The sequence below is a fragment of the Hyla sarda genome, chromosome 13 (assembly GCF_029499605.1).
Source record: "Hyla sarda isolate aHylSar1 chromosome 13, aHylSar1.hap1, whole genome shotgun sequence".
Taxonomy (NCBI): Eukaryota; Metazoa; Chordata; class Amphibia; order Anura; family Hylidae; genus Hyla; species Hyla sarda.
The window spans coordinates 43,645,683-43,662,304 of record NC_079201.1 but is presented as its reverse complement, the minus strand read 5'-3'; the positions used below and the strand labels follow the sequence as shown (position 1 = coordinate 43,662,304).

The window sequence follows — 16,622 nt, the reverse complement described above, 5'->3', positions numbered from 1 at the left end:
GAGTGGCTTACTTTCCATAATAAATGGAGTAGGGACGGCACCCCGGCGATAGCGGCCTCCATGGGCAACCATCGGGCATCTGTATCATTCCTCCACCATTGCTTAAGGCCCACCAGGTGAAACGATCTATAATAATTGAGAAGGTCCGGGCAACCCAAACCTCCCAATTTAGTCGGCATGAACAATAGTCTTGTCGCAATTCTTGCCCTACCTCCTTGCCAATTAAAGCGCATGAGCAATGATTGGAGTCGTTTGATAGCTGCTACAGGGATCTTTACAGGTAGGTTGTGAAATAGATACAAAATGCTAGGGTGGAGGAACATTTTAGTCACAGCAATGTGACCAAACCAGGAAAGCTGGGCGGGGGAGTAATGTTTAATGTCCTGGGAGAGGCGAGACGTTAAAGGGGAGAGATTAGAGGAAACAAGTTTACAAAGGGAGAATGTAAAAAACACGCCAAGGTAAGTGATGCCTTCCGAGGCCCATTGAGGGGGATATATAGTTACATAGTAGTTACATAGTTAGTATGGTTGAAAAAAGACATACGTCCATCAAGTCCAACCAGGGAATTGAAGGGGATAAGGGGAAGGGATGTAGTTTTATAATTCTGCATAAGCATTAATGTTATTTTGTTCCAGGAATGTATCTAACTCTTTTTTAAAGCTGTTAATTGTTCCTGCTGTGACCAGTTCCTGAGGTAGACCGTTCCATAAATTCACAGTCCTCACGGTAAAGAAGTCGCCCCTTTAGACTAAACCTTTTCTTCTCCAGACGGAGGGTGTGCCCCCTCGTCCTTTCGGGGGGTTTAACATGGAACAGTTTTTCTCCATATTTTTTGTATGGGCCATTTATATACTTATATATGTTTATCATATCCCCCTTTAAACGTCTCTTCTCAAGACTAAACAATTGTAACTCCTTTAATCGCTCCTCATAGCTAAGATGTTCTATGCCCCATATTAGTTTAGTAGCACGTCTCTGCACCCTCTCCAGCACCACAGTGTCCCTTTTATGAACAGGCGACCAAAACTGAACAGCATATTCCAGGAGAGGCCGTACCAATGCTTTATAAAGGGGGAGTATTATGTCCCTGTCCCTTGAGTCCATGCCTCTTTTTATACATGACCATATCCTGCTGGCTTTGGAAGCAGCAGCCTGACATTGCATGCTATACTGTAGTCTGTGATCTACAAGTACACCCAGATCCTTCTCTACCAGTGACTCTGCCAGTTTAATCCCCCCTAAGACATACGATGCATGCATGTTATTAGTACCCAGATGCATAACTTTACATTTATCCACATTGAACCTCATTTGCCAAGTGGATGCCCAGACACTGTCTATCCAAGTCATCTTGTAACTTATGCACATCCTCTATAGACTGTACCGTGCTACAAAGCTTGGTGTCATCTGCAAAGATAGAAACAGAGCTGTTAATACCATCCTCTATATCATTGATAAATAAATTAAACAACAGCGGGCCCAGTACTGAACCTCGGGGTACACCACTAATAACCGGGGACCAATCGGAGTACGAATCATTGACCACCACTCTCTGGGTACGATCCATGAGCCAGTGTTCAATCCAGTTACAAACTAAAGTTTCCAAGCCCAAAGACCTTAACTTACCTGTCAGACGTCTATGAGGGACAGTATCAAACTCTTTTGCAAAATCCAGAAACACTATATCCACAGCCATTCCTCTGTCAATGCTTCTACTCACCTCTTCATAAAAGCAAATTAGATTGGTTTGACAACTTCTATCCTTAGTAAACCCATGCTGGCTATCACTTATAATACAATTATCACCTATGTATTCCTGTATGGCGCCGCTGCCCGTTCTGTCCCCCTGACTATCGATACTGGCGCCCCATTGCCGGCGCCGGTAGCCAGGGGGAGAGAAGCGGCGCCGACAGCCGGGGGAGAGAAGGGGCAACGGCACCCATTGCCGGCGCCGCTGCCCCGTTGCCTCCCCCCATCCCCGGTGGCATAATTACCTGGGTCGGGTCCGCGCTGCTGCAGGCCTCCGGCGTGCGTCCCCTGCGTCGTTGCTATGCACTGACGTCATGCGCCGCGCCGTGCAGCGCATAGCAACGACGAAGGGGACGCACGCCGGAGGCCTGCAGCAGCGCGGACCCGACCCAGGTAATTATGCCACCAGGGATGGGGGGAGGCAACGGGGCAGCGGCGCCGGCAATGGGTGCAGCTGCCCCTTCTCTCCCCCTGGCTATCGGCGCCGGTACCGATAGTCAGGGGGACAGAACGGGCAGCAGCGCCGATAGCCAGGGGGTGAGAAGGGCCGGCAGCAGCGCTCTAGACCCCAGGGAAGGCAAGGGGAGAGAAGCGGGCAGCGACGGCCTCTCTCCCCCTGCCTTTCCTGGGGCGGTATTGGCGTATAACACGCACATAGACTTTAGGCTAAAAATTTTAGCCTAAAAAATGCGTGTTATACGCCGATAAATACGGTATATATCTAAAAAAAAATATTTAGGATTAGTTTTGCTTTCTTTGGCCACCTGTCTCTCATTTTGAATTTTTGCTGTTTTTATTACATTTTTACAGATTTTATTAAGCTCCTTGTACGGTTTAAATGTTATAGCTGACCCATCAGATTTGAATTTTTTGAAGGCTATTTTTTTGTTGTTTATTGCTCTTTTAACATCATTTGTCAGCCATGTAGGATTTAGTTTTAATCGTTTATATTTGTTCCCCTTTGGTATATATTTATCTGTATAGTTATTTAGAGTTGATTTAAAGATGTCCCATTTACCTTCTGTATCAGTATTTGAGAACACCTCCCCCCAGTCTATGTCCTGTAGTGCAGCTCTCAGCCCAGGGAAATTTGCCTTTTTAAAGTTATATGTTTTTGCCTTCACCGTCTGTCTTTGTTTTCTACATTTTAAGTCAAAAGTAACTATATTGTGGTCGCTACTACCAAGGTTTTCCCACACAGTTACATTACCAACCAGCTCTACGTTGTTGGAAATGATCAGATCCAACAAGGCATCCCTTCTTGTTGGGTCCTCCACAAACTGGCCCATAAAATGATCCTGCAATAAATTTAGGAATTTTCTCCCCTTTGTAGTTTTAGTCAGCCCCCGGCCCCAATCTATATCTGGATAGTTAAAATCTCCCATTATCACCACTGTACATGCCCGGGCAGCCCTCTCTATTTGTTTATACAGCTGACCTTCTATCTTTTCAGTGATATTAGGGGGTCTGTAGATTACACCAAATACTATTTTTTCAATATTTCCTTCCTTTTGTACACAATGATTCCACATCCTCAGAATCATCACACACTATGGCATCGTTCACACTGACTTTCATACCACTTCTTACATACAGACAGACTATGAGGACTTTAAAATGGAAACATCACGCTGCTCAAGCAGGAGGGGAAGGACAACAGATTTAGAGGTATTAAGTTTATAGAAACTAGCAGCGCTGAAAATTGAAATGAGGTCTAGGACTTTAGGTAAGGATTGTACAGGTGAAGTCAACGCAATCAGAACGTCCTCCGCCAAGAGTACAATTTTGTGCTCTTCATCACCTACTTTGACTCCTTTGATGCCATCCTCGCGTCTGAGACATTCTGCAAAGGGTTCCATAATCAGGGTGAATAGGATAGGGGACACCCATGCCTCGTCCCATTAGTTATCATGAAAGGGGAGGACAGGGCACCAGATGTGAAGACTTTAGCTGATGGGGACGTGTACAGCGCCATTAGGCCCTCAATGATTGGGGGGGGGGTCCAAATTTGGCAAGCACTGCTCTAAGATAACCCCAATGCACCCGGTCGAACGCCTTCTCCACGTCCAGAGAGAGGAAGAGAGAAGGCGTCTGACCTCTGCGATCAGTGGCAATGTTGTTGAGGAGCCGTCTCGTGCCGTCCGAAGATTGACGACCCTTGACAAACACCACCTGGTCAGCATGAATTAGCATTGGGAGGACTGCAGAGATGCGACTTGCCCACAGTTTGGAGTATAATTTTAGATCACAATTTAAGAGTGAGATGGGTCTAAAATTTGGAGGAGAAGTAGGTTGTTTCCCCGGTTTGGGGAGGGTAACAATCACCGCTTCAAGCATCTCTGATGGAACACGACCTGACTTCGCCATGTCATTAAACAGATCAGCGAGGTGAGGGGCTATAAGATCTGCATTTAGCTTGCAGAACTCGTTCACCAACCCGTCAGGGCCGGGAGATTTGGCCCCTTTCAACAATTTGATTGCGTCAAGAACCTCTGAGGGAGAGAAGGGCAAAGAGAGGGAGGCCAGTGCTTCCGAGGTGAGGGAGGGCAGGGAGACAGAAGAAAGGAAGGAGGATATAGAGAGGGGTAAGAGTGGGAGAGTCCGCAGCAGAGGAGAGATTGTAGAAGGAAGCATAATAAGAAGTAAAGGCATTGGCAATGGACGGGGGGGGGGGGTCAAAGACTTTCGTGCCGTCAGGTTGGGACATGTAGGGAATGCGACTCTTTGCTACCCAAACTTTGAGCTGCCTGGCTAAAATCCTTCCTGGCTTGTTAGCAAACCAGTATGAGTGGAGTTGCATGTGCTGAAGTGCCAGATCAAATTTGTGCAAATCTAGGGAGTGTAATTCAGAGGTCACTGCTGAAATGCATGCTTTTAGGTTGGGGAGTAAGATAATTTATTCTGGCTTTGTAGGCTGGTGAGATCCATTTGCAACAACAGTCTTTTGGCTCTAATTTGTTTGTTGTGATGAGCAGACTGGCTGATGAGAACGCCTTTAATAGTGGCTTTGAACGCACACCACAGAACTAACAAGGAAGAAATCAATTCTAGTGTAAATAACGGGGTGGGAGAAGAACGAAAAGTCTCGTTTGCTAGCATGTTGTATCCTCCATACGTCATATAGGTCTCGGTCAGAGATGGTTCTAAAAATGGGAGTGGGCTCAGAGGTGGAAGATAGGGATGTGGACAGCCCGGCAGGATCACTGCAATGACCATAACACAGTTAAATAAAGTACTACACACCTGAAATACTGGAGGTATGAGACTAGAGGATGTGCAACAATACTTATCAAAATCTTCAGAAGGAAGGTATTAAGGCGAGAAGCAAGAATAGAAGTAAGAAGCTTAGAATCTACGTGAAGAAGAGAGAGAGGGTGATAGTTGGCAGGAAGAGAGTGGTCCTTAAAAGGTTTAGGTAGAACAGTAATAAGGGTATCAATAAATTGAGGGGAGAGGGAGGAGCCAGACATGAGAGAGTTGAAAAAGGAAACAAGATGTGGAATTAAGAGGGAAGAAAATTAGTATTAAGAGGGAAGAAAAAAGTAAACAGCATTTTGTCCATTTAGCCAACTGAAGTTTTATATTTTGAGTCCTTGCTGCAATGTTTGCAAACACTTGTCTACAAATTTAACCTGTTGGGGATGGAGGGCATCCCGCTACTTAAGGACGGAGGGTGTACCTGTACGCTTTCCGTATTTCCGCTCACCAGACGGTGATCGGAAGGAGATAACTGCTGATCAGCAGCCATCCCGGCACATCGCCTAGGGGGGTCATGAGATACACCCCCCTATAACAGCATTTGCTTTGACTAGTCGGTCAATTCTGACCAGCGAATCACGTTTTTTCCGGGCTAATTGGGTCTCTGGTGACCCGATCGTCCGGAAAATAAGGGTGATCGGTGCTGCTCCAATCACCCTGAAGGATAGCAGCTCAAACTCAGTGGGAAACTGTCTATAAACCCATCCAGGCCTGCCCCTATTCAAATGCCTGATTTAGGCCTCAAATGCGCATGGCGCTCTCTCACTATGGAGCCCTGTCGTATTTCAAAGCAACAGTTTAGTGCCACATATGGGGTATTTCCTTACTTGGGAGAAATAGTGTTACAAGTTTTGGGGGGCTTTTTCTCCTTTTACATCTTATAAAAAGGAAAAGTTGGGGGGCTACACAAATTAATTTTTTTACACAAACAGGCTGGTGTTGCCCCATACTTTTCATTTTGATACAAATTTTGGGGGTCTTTTTCTCCTTGTAACACTATGAGTACGGATATACCCCGTATGTGGATGTAAAGCAATCTGGGCTGCACAACAGGGCTCAGGAGTCAGAGCGCACCATGTACATTTGAGGCCTAAATTGGTGATTTGCATTGAAATGGCTGATAGTTGCTGCACTTCTGACAAACTGGGAAAAAAAACACCCACCTGTGACCCCATTTTGGAAATGACGCCCCTCAAGTAACGTAAGAAGGGGTACAGTGAGTATTTACACCCCACGGGTGTCTGACAGATTTTTTGAACAGTGGTCTGTGAAAATAATTTAATTTAAAATTTAAAATAAAATAATTTAATTTTAATTTAATTTGTCATACGCCAGTTGGGTGTAAATGCTCACTGCACCCCTTGTTACGTTCAATGAGGGGGGGGATTTCTCAAATAGTGTGCCATGTGTTTTTTTTTTTTTTTTTTAGCTTTTCTTTTTTTGCTTTTCTGGGACCATAGGGGCTTCTTAAATGCAACATGCCCCTAAAAACCATTTCAGCAAAATTCGCTCACCAAAAGCCAAATTTAGCTCCTTCTCTTCTGAGCATTGTAGTGTGCCCGCAGGGCACTTTACTTCCACATATTGGGTATTTCCATGCTTAGAAGAAATGGGGTTACAAATTTTTTGGGGGGGATTTTCCCCTATTACCCCTTGTGAAAAAGAAAAATGTGGGTAACACCAGCATTTTAGTGGAAAAAAATTTCAAAATGTTCATTTCCCACTTTAATGAAAGTTCGTCAAGCACCTGTGGGATGTTAAGGCTCAGTGTACCCCTTGTTAGGTTCTTTGAGGGGTGTAGTTTCCCCAATAGTGTGTCATGTGTGGTTTTGTTGCTCTTCTGGCACCATGGGGGCTTCCTAAATGTGACATGCCCCCAAAAACCAGTTCAGCAAAATTCACTTTCTAAAAGCCCATTGTCGCTACTTCCCTTCTGAGCCCTGTAGTGCACCCACAGAGCACTTTACATCAACATATGATGTATGTCCTTCATAGAGAGAAATTGGGTTATAAATTTTGGTGGCTTTTTCTCCTTTTACCCTTTGAAAAAAATGGGGCTACATGAACATGTTAGTGTAATAAAATAGAGATTTCGAGTTTTCTCCTCCACTTTGCTGCTATTCCAGTGAAACACCTAAAGGGTTAACAAAGTTTCTGAATGTTATTTTGAATACTTTGAGGGGGTGCAGTTTTCATAATGGGGTCAATTATAGGGGATTTCTAACATAAAGATCTTCAAATTCACTTCAAAACTGAACTGGTCTTGAAAAATTAAGGGATAGGAATCTTTTATTGTTATAAATTGTATTCACTCTAGGTTCTTAAATGAACAAAGTTGTACCTATGGATGTCTATTGTAGAATACAATGGATTGTGATTGTTTTATATATAAAAAAAAAAAAAAAAAAGAGTACTGTGCTCATGAGGTCATCAGTGTTCCAAAAAGAAAAGAATTTCCTCTGTAGCATTCAGCAGCTAATAAGTACTGGAAGGATTAAGATTTTTTAATAGAAGTAATTTACAAATATTTAAAAAAGTGGAGCTCACACTAAGGAACACGAGGTTAATTGATTTCCTTCACTCAAAGGATAGGGAGAAAAATAGAAAAATTTAAAAAGATCAGTCCTCAGTGTTCCACTCACGAATGAGTGTGTAATGGATATCTGGTAATAATTAATTCTTATAAAGCCAGTTAGTATTCAAAATTATATAGTAATATTTATTACACAGTTCTAAAAATATCTCTAGAAGTCTGCCTGCCGCAGGGCCCTTGCGGTATATAGGCTCGCTTCAGAGAATGAATAAAATAAACAGTAAAGATTAAGATCATATTATTATATATGCGGTTCACCTCTATAGTCATATTAATTACAATGTATGTGAAATAATCCTGTGATAATCCTGCAGCAGAAAAAAATAATGAAATACGTTGTGATAGAAATTGCCCTGTAACAAAGGATAATGTAGCACAAAAAATAAAAAATATTTTAGTAGAAATATCCTGCAAAGCAAAGTCCAGATCTTTTAAAAAGAAATAAAAGTAAGTCCAATGAAAATATATGCTAATCCAAGATATATCCTGTAAGGGTATAAATCTCTTCAAACACTGCCGTTGTATCTGTCAATCAAATTGTTGCAATACACTTGATCAAGTGATACAATTTTTGCAATATGATTCAAGCCAAGCAGAACCTGTGTTGGTAAGAGTCCTGTTACGTGGCGTGTGATGCAATCGGTCAGCTGATTGCAGGTCAGCTGACCTCGGCTGTATAGAGTCCCAATATGTCTCGGAGGTTTTAAATCCACTTAGCGGGAGATTCAGAATAGTGCAGGGTCCGGTCGTGATCTTATGATTCACGTGCTGGATTCAATGAATTGTAAAGGTCTGCTGGCAGTTGTAGTCCTTAATCCAATATATATAGGCAGTCCTTTGGATCAGTATATGGTCTTCTTTAGCGATGTAAGAAGCAGGATATAAAATAATTAAATAATAAATAAAATAAAATGAAATGAACGCAGGATAAAACCGCAGGAGAACCGCAGACTAAGTGTAAACTTGTAGCAATCTCAAACGCGTTTCGGGGTACCCGTAGGTGATATCCTGACCCCTTCCTCAGTGGTGCATACAAGAGACTCAATGCTTGTGAGATTACAATACTGGCTTTTTATATGTTTGTAATTAATACACCTGTGGGCTTATAATAGTCATTGGAAAATATGGTCTGGATCAATAGGATCCGATGTTCATAATGGGAAAACAAGAAGTCTGTCAAATTAGGGCCAGTATTCACAATGTGAACACTGGCTTTGAATGGTGACTAATGATTTGTAATACGTCTGACCAAAACATACTTAATAAAGACAGGAGATATCTATATAAAACTGATTAAAAATAATATGTGTAAAGAAAAATAAGGTGTGATAATAATGATGTAATATAAAATAAAATAAATAAAAACAGGGATAAAAAGCAAATAAAAATATGAAGCCAATAAAAAGATGAAGAAAATAAATTAAATAAAAACTTATAAATAAATATAAAATGAAAATGAAAAATATGAAAAAATAAAAAAATATAAATAAAAAAATAAATATAAATGAAATAAAAAAAAAATATAAATTTATATTTTATTTTTTCATTTTTTTTCATTTTTTTTCATTTCCATTTTATATTTATTTATAAGTTTTTATTTAATTTATTTTCTTCATATTATTTTTAATCAGTTTTATATAGATATCTCCTGTCTTTATTAAGTATGTTTTGGTCAGACGTATTACAAATCATTAGTCACCATTCAAAGCCAGTGTTCACATTGTGAATACTGGCCCTAATTTGACAGACTTCTTGTTTTCCCATTATGAACATCGGATCCTATTGATCCAGACCATATTTTCCAATGACTATTATAAGCCCACAGGTGTATTAATTACAAACATATAAAAAGCCAGTATTGTAATCTCACAAGCATTGAGTCTCTTGTATGCACCACTGAGGAAGGGGTCAGGATATCACCTACGGGTACCCCGAAACGCGTTTGGGAGTGCTACAAGTTTACACTTAGTCTGCAGTTCTCCTGCGGTTTTATCCTGCGTTCATTTCATTTTATTTTATTTATTATTTAATTATTTTATATCCTGCTTCTTACATCGCTAAAGAAGACCATATACTGTCCACATTCAGATCCAAAGGACTGCCTATATATATTGGATTAAGGACTACAACTGCCAGCAGACCTTTACAATTCATTGAATCCAGCACGTGAATCATAAGATCACGACCGGACCCTGCACTATTCTGAATCTCCCGCTAAGTGGATTTAAAACCTCCGAGACCTATTGGGACTCTATACAGCCGAGGTCAGCTGACCTGCAATCAGCTGACCGATTGCATCACACGCCGCCGATACTACTTGCCGTTTCTATCGGGCGCCATTTACCAGTATATCGGAGTGAACATCCACGATGTCTACGGCAATTACCGGCGAGCAGTGCTTTTAGGCTGCAAGAAGGGGCTAGACCCTGACATCAGGTGTCGCCACCTCCAGCCAGACGGTTACCATCCCGGAGAATCATCAATTCCACTAAAGGGCGGTGAGTGGCACAGTGTGCCGAAACTTCTCCTTTAACAGGACTCTTACCAACACAGGTTCTGCTTGGCTTGAATCATATTGCAAAAATTGTATCACAAGTGTATTGCAACAATTTGATTGACAGATACAACGGCAGTGTTTGAAGAGATTTATACCCTTACAGGATACATCTTGGATTAGCATATATTTTCATTGGACTTACTTTTATTTCTTTTTAAAAGATCTGGACTTTGCTTTGCAGGATATTTCTACTAAAATATTTTTTATTTTTTGTGCTACAGTATCCTTTGTTACAGGACAATTTCTATCACAACGTATTTCATTATTTTTTTCTGCTGCAGGATTATCACAGGATTATTTCACATACATTGTAATTAATATGACTATAGAGGTGAACGGCATTATTATATGAGCTTAATCTTTACTGTTTATTGTATTCATTCTCTGAAGCGAGCCTATATACTGCAAGGGCCCTGCGGCAGGCAGACTTCTAGAGATATTTTTAGAACTGTGTAATAAATATTACTATATAATTTTGAATACTAACTGGCTTTATAAGAATTAATTATTACCAGATATCCATTACACACTCATTCGTGAGTGGAACACTGAGGACTGATCTTTTTAAATTTTTTTAATTTACAAATATGTTTCTTTCTGGCACCAGTTGATTTAAAAGAATAAAGGTTTGCAAAAACGGAGTACCCCTTTTAAGGTGGTAAGATTTGCAAAAAATGCTCTGGTCCTTGAGGTCAAAAGGGGCTTCGTCCCCAAGGGGTTAAAGAACAACCTTTTGATTAGTTGTAACATTATGTAAACACTTGAGAGCAGTTTTCCTGTTTATTATTTTGCTTCCATCTGAATTGTAAGATTTTTATATATTGCTTTACTGTATTCTTTAGCATCAATCTTTATCTGATATTGCATATTTTTCATAAAAATACATAAAATACATCCCCCTTAAATTAAAATGTACATCACACCCTTTTTCCATAAAAACACTAGATATCTGATATCGCATATATGCATATATGCAGAAGTGTCTAATCTATAAAAATATAATGTTTATTCTCCTGCATGGTGAACAGTATAAATGTAAAAAAAAATTCCTAGCACCAGAATTGCTGATTTTTGGTCACATATGTTAGAAAAACTACAGATCATGGCACAAAAATGAGCCCTTATACAGCCCCGTATACGGAAAAATAAAAAGTGATGAGGTCAAAATAGGGAAACTGTAAACATACTTATTTTGTTTAAAAATGTTGGTGTTTTAATCCCTTAAGGATGCAGAGTTTTTCCGTTTTTGCATTTTAATTTTTTCCTCATCACCTTCTAAAAATTATAACACTTTCAATTTTGCACATAAAATTCCATATGATGGCTTATTTTTTGCGCCTCCAAATCTACTTTGCAGTGACATTAGTCATTTTACCCAAAAATCCACAGCAAAACGGGAAAAAAATTCATTGTATGACAAAATTGAAGAAAAAATGACATTTTGTAACTTTTGGAGGCTTCCGTTTCTACGCAGTGTATTTTTCGGTAAAAATTACACCTTCTCTTCTGTAGGTCCATACGGTTAAAATGATACCCTAAATATATAGGTTTCACTTTGTCATAACTACATGCAGGAAAATATATACGTTAAAAATTCTCATCTTCTGACCCCTCTAACTTTATTTTTTCTCCGTGTACGGGCTAATTTTTTGCGCCGTAATCTGAAGATTTTATCAGTACCATTTTTGTATTGATCAGACTTTTTGATCGCTTTTTATTCATTTTTTCATGATATAAAAAGTGACCAAAAATACGCTATTTTGGACTTTGAAATTTTTTTGCGCATACGCCATTGACCGTGCGGTTTAATTAACGATAATTCGGACATTTCCGCACTCGGCTATACCACATATGTTTATTTTTATTTACACTTTTTTTGTGGGAAAAGGGGGTGATTCAAACTTTTATTAGGGAAGGGGTTGAATGACCTTTAACTTTTTTTTTTACTTTTTTTTTGCAGTGTTATAGCTTCCATAGGGAGCACACACTGCACACACTGATCTTTTACACTAATCCCTGCAAAGCCATAGCTTTGCATGGATCAGTGTTATAGGCGGTCAATTGCTCAAGCCTGTATCTCAGGCTTGGAGCAATCAATCGCCGATCGGACGCGACGGAGCAAGGTAAGGGGACGTCCGCCATGTCCCAATCAGCTAGCACATGAGCGATTTTATCGCGATAGTCCCGATCAGCCTGACTGAGCTGCTGGGAAGCTTTCACTTTCATTTTAGATGCGGCGATCAACTTTGATTGCCGTGTCTAAAGAGTTAATAGAACGCGGCACAACGATCGGTGCCGCACGTTATTAGACGAGGGTCCCAGCTATAATTAGCCGCCAGGACCGACCCGGTATGATGCGGGGTCACGGCGTGACCCCGTTTTAAATACCGGGCGTAGGGCGTACAGGTACGCCCTACGTCCTCAAGAGGTTAAAAAGCAGTAAAATAATAGAAAAGCATGTAAACATGAGTATCTTTTTAATTATTTTGACCCACAAAATAAAGAAAACATGTCAGTTTAACCATTAATTGTACAGCGTAAGAATGAAACCCTCCAAAATTTGCTACATTTTTGGTTTTCTTTTTAATTTCCCTACACAAACAATATTTTTTTGGTTTCTCTAAATGTCTCCATCTCCAATGTTTTATGGTGAATAAAGTCATGTATTTTCAAAGTACAAGTGGTTGTGCAAAAAACAAGCCCTCATTCAAAAAATCAAGTCTCTGGATGGAAATATAAGAGTTATGGTTCTTAGAAGGCGAGGAGGAAAAAACAAAAATGCAAAGATGAAATAGTCTGTACCCTTAAGTTGTACTTCCGGTAGAAAACATTTTTTTATTTTATTTAGTTATTTTTCAAATCAACTGGTGCCAGAAAGTTAAACAAATTTGTGAATTACTTCTATAAAAAAAATCTTAATCCTTTCAGTACTTATCAGCGGCTTTATATACAGAGTAAGTTAAGTTGTTGTCTTCTGTCTGACCACAGTGCTCTCTGCTGACACCTCTGTCCATGTCAGGAATTGTGTGGAGCAGGAGAGGTTTGCTATGGGGATTTGCTCCTACTCTGGACAGTTCCTGACAGACAGAGGTGTCCTCAGAGAGCACTGTGGTCAGACTCGAAAGAACTACACAACTTCATGTGGAGCATACAGCAGCTGATAAGTACTGGAAAATTAAGATTTTTTAATAGAAATAATTTAGAAATAATTTCTGGAGTCAGTTGTCCTTAAGGGGTTAACCTTTGTATATACAACGGCTTTTTTTTTTAATGCACTGTAAATTGCAATGACTTATGTGCTTTTTCCATTATATAGGGAAAGGCAGGAGCAATTTCTCGGGTACAAAAAACGTGGCCCTAAACCAAATCACCACATTTTATCAGTAAGTATTTGTTGAAAATACTTTTTTCTAAGAGCTCTTGGACTTTCTGATATGTTTATAGGGGTATTCCCAATTTCCTTTTTGCCTTGTCTGTCCTGTGGGAGGCTTAGTGCAGCTTCCTGGTTTAGCTCTGGGGCAGTGCCACATAGTTCCAGCCCATGGCTTACACACACTCCCATACATGCATACACAAACACTCACAGACAGATAGACACACACTTCACTTCAGTAACTTTCCTAGTTCTTATCTTGGTCATGTGCACTCAAAGGGGTACTCCGGTGGAAAAAAAAAAATTTAAACTCAACTGGTGGCAGAAAGTTAAACAGATTTTTAAATTGCTTCCAGTACTTATTAGCTGCTGTATACTACAGAGGGAGTTATTTTCTTTTTGAATTTATTTTCTGTCTGACCACAGTGCTCTCTGTCTGACACCCTTTGTCCAGGACTGCAACTGTCCAGAGCATGAGAGGTTTGGAATGGGGATTTGCTCCTGCTCTGGTTCCTGACATAGACAGAGGTGTCAGCAGAGAGCACTGTGGTCAGACAGAAAAAAAATTCAAAAGAAAAGAGCTTCCTCTGGAGCATACAGCAGCTAAGAAGTACTGGAAGGATTAAGATTTTTAAATAGAAGTAATTAACAAATCTGTTGTAACTTTCTGGCACTAGTTTATTAAAAAAAAAAAAAATAATGTCCACTGGAGTACCCCTTAATTAGCAAAATTATGTATTTTTTACATGCAGTACTAAGTTAAATAGAAATTTTGGGAATACTTGGGAATACTTCTTTAATTAAATAAATAATGTATATGGACAATATTTATTATAATTCTAGTGTATTGTTTCTACTTTGAAAGTTCCTAACCAATTTAGGGATAATATAGCTTGAATTCCTAATAGTGGCTTTTTCTTTTGCATTACAGATACCCTCTTTTGCAAATAGGTCCAATGTTTTGAGTCATCAGTATCAACTAAACAGCAAAAAACATCACCAGTATCAGCCCATTGATCATCCTGAAAAGCATCACCACAGCAGCCAAAGAAAATATTATTACCAACTGAACAGTAAGAGACACCATCATTATCAACCAGATCCAAAAATGTATGATGCACAACCTTTGGGCAAAGATTTAGAGCTTTGTGATCAAAACAATAAAAATAAGGAATCGTCATTGCATTATAGCCAGTATGTAGATTTTGGAGTTTGTTTTAACAATAATTATGGAAATGCCTTAAATGGTGTAGGTGGAAGTTCATCTGTTAACACCTCCAGCCCAGCTGAGCAGATGCCAGTAAATGGATTTGGGGGTAAAATGAAGATTGTGAAGAATAAAAACAAAAATGGAAGAATTGTCATAGTTATGAGTAAATACATGGATAATGGATTGCAATCTGTAAAAGTTAAATCATCTGTGGAAGATTGTGTTGCTGTTGATTCTGGAAACAGATTGGAACCTTGTAATGGAGAAAGAACTTGTAAAGTCTTAAAAGAAAAACAGGAACATTGGAAGAAGAGAGTGGAGTCCAAAATAAGAGCAGCAAATGATTATGGAAACAAAATCACATTTCCCATTGTTGGTCTTGTCAGTGATAAACCGCTCACCACTGAAAAAGATATCCCAAGTTCGAATGAATGCAAATTTGCTGTAAATGGGTATTCAAAAGAAAGGGTATATACAAATTCTGGAAAGCGCTGCTTATCAGAGATATCTGAACTTAACAGATCTTGCAAAAAAATACTCACTTCTCAAAGTGTCAGTGCTTCTGATAGCCTGAAGAACCAGTGTTTGCAGAACTTTCCTTTGAGTCCACAACAGCCAGACATAATTCATATTGACTCCGATTTGGATGAACCCATAGACCTTCGCTGTGTAAAATCCAGGTGTGACAGTGATCAAGGCTTAGGGAACAATGTGGTGCAAGTGACACCCAAGGAGTTACAACCCACTGAAAAACACGAGGAACCACAATCTTTATTCAGACAATTTTTTGGAAATATTGTTATCACAGATGTAACTGCTAACTGTCTTACGGTCACTTTCAAGGAGTATATAACAACATGACCACACACCCTTTTTTGTGGCTAATGCAAATGTACTATTGTTTTAATCAAGGATAACAGTAGCAGAGGATGCAGGTTGTATTTTATTTGTAGTTTCTAATTTTGACAGCTGTAAGATTTTATATTTTAAAGCACTTAGAAGCAGAAATGCTATATCATGTAACCGTTACTCTGACAGTAAGGCTGGGTGGTATACCGGTTCATACCGAATACCAAAATTTGTGTGCTGCACGATATGAATTTTAACCCATACCGCAATACCGGTTTGGCCGGGAATGAATTATCAGACCATCGGGGAACTACTCACATGTCACCCGCGAGCACTGTTCTGCCCCCCCCTCCCCCCAATTAATTATCGGCCCCACGCTGTCCCCGTCGGGGTAAATACTCACATGTCCCCCGCAAGCGCTGCCCTCCGCTTCCCCCTGTTTTTTGCGGCCACCAGCGTTTACACTCTATACCAGTGGTCTTCAACCTGCAGACCTCCAGATGTTGCAAAACTACAACTCTCAGCATGCCCGGACAGCCAACGGTTGTCCGGGCATGCTGGGAGTTGTAGTTTTGCAACATCTGGAGGTCCGCAGGTTGAAGACCACTGCTCTATTCTGCGCGGTATCCCTATGCCCGGGCTGCAAAAAATGAACAGTATAAACTTAAACTCACCTTCCGTTGGTCTGATACCGGCCTCACATGCTTCTTGGGGACGGGAACGTCGGACAGCTGTTCAGCCTATCACCGGCCGCAGCGATGTTCAGCCTCGGCCGGTGATAGGCTGAGCCCACTGTCATGTAAGAAGCCGGCCAGAGCTCCTTACATGACAGTGGGCTCAGCCTATCACCGGCCCAGGCGGAAGTTCGCTGCGGCCGGTGATAGGCTGATGGCTCTCCGACGTTCCTGTCCCCAGCGTAAGGCTGACGTAAGAACGTGCGTTAGTTTATTTTGTTTACTTTTTGCAGCCCAGGCATAGGGATACCGCACAGTATAGTGTCATCGCCGGCGGCACGCAACAAACAGGAGGA

The 16,622-nt window shown here is 40.5% G+C and overlaps 2 protein-coding genes across 3 annotated transcripts in view; both read left to right on the top strand.

Annotated features, from left to right (window-relative positions):
- TBC1D16 (TBC1 domain family member 16) overlaps nt 1-14,600 on the top strand; it is a 564,967-nt gene extending 550,367 nt beyond the window's left edge. The window contains exons 14-15 of one of the 2 annotated variants that reach the window (XR_008849568.1): nt 13,477-13,543; nt 14,465-14,479. The gene's annotated coding sequence lies outside the window, so the exon portion shown is untranslated. Of the gene's footprint in view, nt 1-13,476; nt 13,544-14,464 lie in introns of both variants that reach the window. The other variant, XR_008849569.1, reaches the window with a different exon arrangement.
- On the top strand, nt 5,025-15,604 carry CBX4 (chromobox 4). Its single transcript, XM_056549606.1, has 3 exons — nt 5,025-5,126; nt 14,465-14,849; nt 14,943-15,604. The coding sequence occupies exons 1-3, from the start codon at nt 5,025-5,027 to the stop codon at nt 15,602-15,604; spliced, it is 1,149 nt and encodes a 382-aa protein (XP_056405581.1).
- Nucleotides 15,605-16,622: the final 1,018 nt, after the last annotated feature.